This window comes from Mastomys coucha, unplaced genomic scaffold (assembly GCF_008632895.1).
Source record: "Mastomys coucha isolate ucsf_1 unplaced genomic scaffold, UCSF_Mcou_1 pScaffold18, whole genome shotgun sequence".
Taxonomy (NCBI): Eukaryota; Metazoa; Chordata; class Mammalia; order Rodentia; family Muridae; genus Mastomys; species Mastomys coucha.
The window spans coordinates 86,764,371-86,771,054 of NW_022196900.1; the positions used below are offsets into that span (position 1 = coordinate 86,764,371).

General features: G+C 45.7%; 2 protein-coding genes across 8 annotated transcripts in view; one reads left to right on the forward strand and one right to left on the reverse strand.

Moving 5' to 3' along the window:
• Zcchc17 (zinc finger CCHC-type containing 17) overlaps window positions 1-4,787 on the reverse strand; it is a 44,612-nt gene extending 39,825 nt beyond the window's left edge. Inside the window, exon 1 of one of the 6 annotated variants that reach the window (XM_031378824.1) lies at window positions 4,685-4,787. The gene's annotated coding sequence lies outside the window, so the exon portion shown is untranslated. Of the gene's footprint in view, window positions 1-4,680 lie in introns of all 6 variants that reach the window. The other 5 variants (XM_031378823.1, XM_031378829.1, XM_031378830.1 and 2 more) reach the window with 5 other exon arrangements.
• A 137-nt stretch (window positions 4,788-4,924) lies between these two features.
• The window catches only part of Snrnp40 (small nuclear ribonucleoprotein U5 subunit 40), a 28,033-nt gene continuing 26,273 nt past the window's right edge, over window positions 4,925-6,684 (forward strand). Inside the window, exon 1 of one of the 2 annotated variants that reach the window (XM_031378833.1) lies at window positions 4,925-5,158. In XM_031378833.1, coding sequence (XP_031234693.1) covers window positions 5,015-5,158 — 144 coding nt within the window. In that variant the 5' untranslated portion in view covers window positions 4,925-5,014. Of the gene's footprint in view, window positions 5,159-5,194; window positions 5,500-6,684 lie in introns of those variants that run through there. The other variant, XM_031378834.1, reaches the window with a different exon arrangement.

The window sequence follows — 6,684 nt, forward strand, 5'->3', positions numbered from 1 at the left end:
AAAAAAAAAAAAAAAAAAAAACACATTCAGCAAGCATTTACTATATCCAGCAGCATACTATATGCATGCTGTTGTGCAGAGGACAGGTAATACAGCTCCAAAAACAGTTTCTATTCTTATGTACATCAATGATGAACAGCTTCTAGGAGTCAGATCACTAAGTTTATACCAAAAACCTAGCAATGAAGCTGGTATAATGACCTCTGCCTGTATTGCCAACAATTCCTGCACTTAAGAAACTAAGGGAGGCCAGGCGGTGGTGGCGCATGCCTTTAATCCCAGCACTTGGGAGGCAGAGGCAGGCGGATTTCTCAGTTCAAGGCCTACAGAGTGAGATCCAGGATAGCCAGGGCTATACAGAAAAACCCTGTCTCGAAAAACCAAAAATAAATAAATTAATTAATTAAATTAAATAAAATCCACAGAAATATATGCTTTCATTAGGGCTGGTGAGATGGCTCAGCTGTTAAGAGCACTGACTGCTCTTCCAAAGGTCCTGAGTTCAATTCCCAGCAACCACATGATGGCTCACAATCATCTGTAATGAGATCTGATGCCCTCTTCTGGTGTATCTGAAGACAGCTATAGTGTACTTACATATAACAATAAATAAATCTTTAAAAAAAAAAGAAAGAAAGAAAGAAAAGGAACTAAGGGAGGAAACAATCATGAGTTTGAGGTTAGCGAGTTTGAGGTTAGCCTGAGCTACACAGAAAGCCTATGACTGGGGATATAGCTCAGTAATAGAAAGTCTAGCATGCATGAGTACTCAGGTTGGGAAGAAAGAACAGAAAGTTTGAAGACAACCTGAAATACATAGTGAGATATTCACACACACACACACACACACACACACACACACACACACACACCCCTAGCAACATTAGAATTTGATCCCAGAGTCTAATGCTCTTGGCCAGGCCTGAAAAACATCAAAAACAGAAGTCTTAGCAGTGGTACTGTACCCCTTTGATCCGACCACTCAGGAAACAAAGACAGGTAGATCTCAGTTCAAGGCCAGCCTGGTCTACAGAGCAAATTCCAGGACAGCCAGAGCTGCACAGAGAAACCCTATCTTGAACCTCCTCCCCCTAATAAAAGAGGCTGAGGCAGGTAGATCTCTGAGTTTGAGACCAGCTTTGTCTACATAGTGAGTTCCTAGTCAAAGTTATACAGTAAAAAAGGAAATTTTATTTCTTTAGTGTGTGTGTGTGTGTGTGTGTGTGTGTGTGTGCATATATGCCACTAAAGTTAGAAGAGCGCATCAGATCCCCTGGAACTGTTTAAAATTGATTGTGACTACCCAATGTGGGTGCTGGGAACTGAACCATGGTCCTTTGCAAAAGTGGCAAGAGGTCTTAATGGCTGAGTGTTTCTCCAATTTTTCTATGTGCTTTTAATTTTAAATGTGCACCTCTGGTGAGAAGGGGGCTGATGAGAAGGCTCAGTCACACAGGCTTGCCTTGTAACTATGAGAACTTTTTTCCATCCCCAGCACCCAAGTATGGAAACTGGGCCCAGATGTTCAGGCCTGTAATTCCAGCGCTGCAGAGGCAGAGAATCCCTGAGGCTGTGTAGCCAATAAATCTAGTGGAATCAGTGAGCATCAGCTTTAGTGAGAGATACTGTCTCAATATATAAAGTGGAGAGCAACTGCAAAAGACACTCAATGTCAATCTCTCACCTCCGTACATGTGCATGCATGCACGCCTGCACACAGGAACATGTACTCACTAGTGAAAGTACACAGGATAGAGGCTGATCTGTCCATCCTAGAGAAATGACTGAAGACCCCCTCTCCTATTTCCCAGCTATGTGGTTTTATCTCCAGACTTTCCCTTCTTTTGCCCAGCAGCATCCCTTGCCTCACATGGCAGAACAGGTGTTATTAATTTGAACTTCATGGTTCTATTAAGAGACCTTTACTAATCGCTACCACACTTAAAAAGTTAATTAGCCAAGTATAGAATCTATAATCGCACTGGGACACCCAAAATGAGGGCAGACATCCTAGTTCCTCTCCACACACATTAGTCATGGAAAGAGCAATACACAAAGTGGCTCCTTGCAGAATTAGGCTGTGAGAGAATGCGAAAGACTGGCGAGAGCTTCAGCAGGTTAAAGCACTGCTCTTCCAGCAGAGCCAGGTTCTATTCCCAGCACCCACATGGTGGCTCACAACAGTATGTAACTCCACTCCCAGGAGATCTGATGCCTTCTTCTGGCCTCCTTCAGCACCAGGCTTATACATGGTATACATACATACATTCAGGCAAAGCATTCATACACATAAAATAATAATTCCAAAAAAGTCTAAATAAAATTATGAAGAGCAATATCTAAAGACACCCTTCCGCCAATCTCTCTCAAGACAGATTCTCTGTCTGGAGAACTCTATGTGGAACACAGACTAGCCTTAAACTCACAGAGGTCCACCTGCTTTTGCCTCCTGAGTGCTGGGATTAAAGTCGTGCACCACTCCACCCTGACTTTTTTTTCTGTTTGCCCTGCCCATAAAACAGAAGCCTTAAGCAATTTTAAAATTTTTATCTGGTGGAAGAGGTCTTCTTGCAGTACTAAGGACTGAACCCAGAGGTCACATCCCAAGCCCCTGACTTTGTGAGCTAGAATCTCACTATGCAAGGGCTAGAGAGAGATTGCTCAGAAGTTGAGAGCACTACCTCTTCGTGGTGGTCTGTATATTCTTGGCCCAGGGAGTGGCACTATTAGGAGGTGTGGCCTTGTTGGGATAAATATGGCTTTACAGGAGGAAGTGTGCCACTGTGGGGGTCAGCTTTGACACTCCTCCTACCTGTCAGAGAGATTCAATCTTCTAGAAGATGAAGATATAGAACTCTCAGCTCCTCCTGCACCATGTCTGCCCCAACCCTAATGGACTAAGCTTCTAAGCCTGTAAGGAAGCCCCAGCTAAATGTTGTCCTTATAAGACTTGCCTTGGTCTGTTCACAGCAGTAAAACCCTAAGACACTCTTGCAAAGGACTTGGGGTTAGAGTTTCTAGCACCTCCACATGCTAGCACTAGGCATTCATGAGGGACAAATACATACATGCACTTGGGAGGCAGAGACAGGTGGATCTCTGAGTTCAAGGCTAGCCTGGTCTACAATGTGAGTTCCAAGAGAGCCAGAGCTCTATTGAGACCCTGGCTTGGAGGGGAAAAAAAAAGGAGAATGAAACAAGGTGTCATGCTAGAAGCCAGGTGTGGGTTGAAAATCCCAATGTTAGTCGGGCAATGGTGGCACATCCCTTTAATCCTAGCAGTTGAGAGGCAGAGGCAGGCAAATTTCTGAGTTCAAGGCCAACCTGGTCTATAGAGTGAGTTCCAGGACAGCCAGGACTACACAGAGAAACCCTGTCTCGAAAAAACCAAAAACCAAAAACCAAAAAAAAAAAAAAAAAAAAAAAAAAAAAAAAAAAAAAAAAAAAAAAAAAAAAAAAGAAAGGAAAAAAAAAGAAAAAAGAAAATCCCAATGTTGTCCAGGCTAGCGTTGGTTTTGGAGCAATCCTCCTGTCTCAGCCTCCAGTGTTGGAACTAAGAGCATAGACATCATCCAATCCATCACCAAATACTGCCCAGTTTACTTCCCTGCTATCATCCCAAGATACTGTTAAACCTGTCTTCAGTCCCAACTCCAGCTTGGTTCTCACTGACATTGCCGATCAGAATCATGCTCCCAAAATGGTCTATTTTACCCTCAGTAAACCTCCCTTTATCTCTCCAATCTCATCACACCATTAAGCCTGAGTGATCAAACCATCGTTTACACCACATCCTGGAGGAGAGAGGAAACTCTCACTGGCTCTCTATTAGTTTTAAAGTAAAGGCTCCAACTTCCTGCCAATCTTCATGACCTCCGGGTTCATCCCGTACCACACTCACTTCAAGCTCTCTCCCAACAGAGCGGCTCTTTGTGTCTCAGTCATCTTTCCAATGGATAGGACACTGCATGTGCTGCTCTGCACAGAACGTTCTCCCTTCCTCTCCTCCCCTGATTAGAACTGGCCCATCAGATAGGAACAGCTCAGACATCTACTCCTTTAAAAAGCCTTCAAGCTTATATTAGTAACTCATAGCACGAGGCATCGCTTGTTTAGGTAGTCTTCCGATCAACTGGTGAGATTTGTTTAACATGTTTCCCACACCATGTTTCTTCAGAATGACCCTCCACGCACTGCACCGTAAATATCATTTAGACCACGTTCGAGAAGGCCTGGTATGCAAGCATGAATATTCGATTTCTCAACTAAATTGTGCTTTGGAAAACCCATCCGATACTTTCCTCATCACCGGCTGTCTCGGGGAGATAAATTAAAGTCCTTTAAAAAGACGGCTAAATCAGTGACAAAAACTAAGTCCGCCGCCTCAGCCAAGCCCGGCACTGAAGCCTGGAGGCCGGGACTCGGGCCAGCACAGAGCTGGACGCAGAATTGGCATCCTGAACAGCAGCTGTCAAGGGATTAGCGGCCTGAGGGTTCGAGTCCTACAGCCAGAGATCTCAAAGCTCCACTCCAGCCTACCAAGGGACTTCTCTTTCCGTCGACACCCCCTGTCACCCCATGCTGCTAAGAGTGATAGCTGAAAATGTCAGGCTCAGGCCTACCACCGACTCGCACCTTCCAGATTGGAACAGCCACCCGCCTGAAACCCCACACACTCACTCACTCCGCGTCCGCTCCTAGCAGGACAGCCGCTTCATTGCTAGGAACGCTGAACCTGCTCCGCTCGTTCTCACCCACAATGCACTGCGCTCCTGAGGGGGCAGGGGAGAACGCCAGCTCTACGCTCCAATCCCAGAGTTGAGTTCTCGTGACGTCAGCGCGACAGGACCAATCGCAAGAGTGTATTCAGAGGGCGTTGCAAAAGGAAATGTTGGAAGCCAATTGGTTGCTCCTCCCCGGAAGTTCTGGAGGAAGAACTCAGTCGGAACCAATTGCGCGGCGCCTGCGGTCGGCGGCGCGGTTAGTGGCGGCGCCGAGGAAAGTGGCTACCGCCATGATCGAGCAGCCGAAGCGCAAGGGCCCGGAGCTACCCCTGGTTCCCGTCAAGCGGCCGCGACATGAGTTGCTGTTGGGAGCCGCAGGATCCGGCCCTGGAGCTGGGCCGCAGCAAGCGACTCCGGGGGCATTGCTGCAGGCCGTAAGTGGGGAAGCATAACGCCTTTGGCCCTCCGCCCCTCTTCCTACGGATGATATCGGTTCTGAGGGAACGGAAAGACAGTGAACCTAAAGTTAAAATAGGCCTCTGTATAGGTTTCTGTGTGTGTTCCATACGTGTTTCTCTACTAGACGTCTGTTTTCAGCCCTTCAGTGGCACTGAATCATTTAAAACATTGGCCTCAAAATCAAGACCCAAGCTTCCGCGTCCTGAATCTTCAGGGATTTTGCATAAAAGAAACATGCAGGAAAGTTTGCAGAGTGGACGAATGAATGAGAGGGGGAGCAATGGAAATGAATGATAATGGCTCGCTTTGCTACCTGGTACAACTTTTTTCTTTCTCTGCATTTATAATTGTAATTAACATTCGTTGGTTCTTATCTTGGATGTCTTGTGTGAAATTTCCCTTAATTTTGGTAAAAGACTAGAAGGAGCTCTTACTTTGCAAATGGGGAAAAAGCAAAGCAAACTTTTTTGACTCCGAATCCATGCTCCTAACTACACGTCTTGTAAAATAGTGATCACGGTTGCCATACTATATTAGGTTCAGATGAGGAAATTAGATATACCTCCTGCCCAAACTCTTTAACCAAATTCTGTTGTGGTCCTTAAAGTGAGTAAGTCATGTGGAGTGTAATTCCAGTTTTCTGGAATACTGACAAGAAAATTTTGAGGGAGGCAATTGGAAGCCAACCTGTACAACATAGAAAGATCCTGTCATCGTTCTCCCCCCTCCCCCCAAAAAAAGTTGGACACACATTTATACTCATTATTCAAGAAGCTGGGGCCTGCAGATCCAGGGCTCCGGGTCAGTGGATGCTATTATTATGGCAAAATCCTGTTGAAAGAAAGAAGAGAAAAGAACTGTGTAACCATGGTCTTTACCTTCTAGTTAAAACCATCGCCCCCACCCACCCCTTTTGGTTTTTTGAGACAGGGTTTCTCTGTATAGCCCTATCTGTCCTGGAACTCACTCTGTAGACCAGGCTTGCCTCGAAATCAGAAATCCACCTGCCTCTGCCTCCCAAATGCTAGGATTAAAGGCATGTGTCACCACTGCCCGGTGTTAAAACTATTTTTATGTCATCTGACAGCACTGCAGGTAGAGCTTAATTAGTATTTCTGGTTTTTGTCTTTGAACCAAGAATTAGTTATTAATCCAGTAGCTAGGGGACTCAGCGGAGTCACATGGTGTACTCTGCTGAAAACATTGTGTTGGCTTTCTATTGTTTGTTTGTTTTGTTGTGTTTTCTTTGGTGTTTCGAGACAGGGTTTCTGTGTATAGCCCTGCCGGTCCTGGAACTCACTCTGTAGACCAGACTGGCCTCAAACTCAGAAGAGTGAGTTCCAGGACCGGTATTAAGAATGTTCCTGTACTCCCAGCACTTCATCTCTGTGGGGAAAGTGAAAGGTGTAAGAGATGATGTGAGAGAAGTTCAGGTAGTGATGGGGCTTTGACAGAGTGCTCTGGAGCCAGTGGATTATTTGGGGTTGCGGGGGGGGGGGGG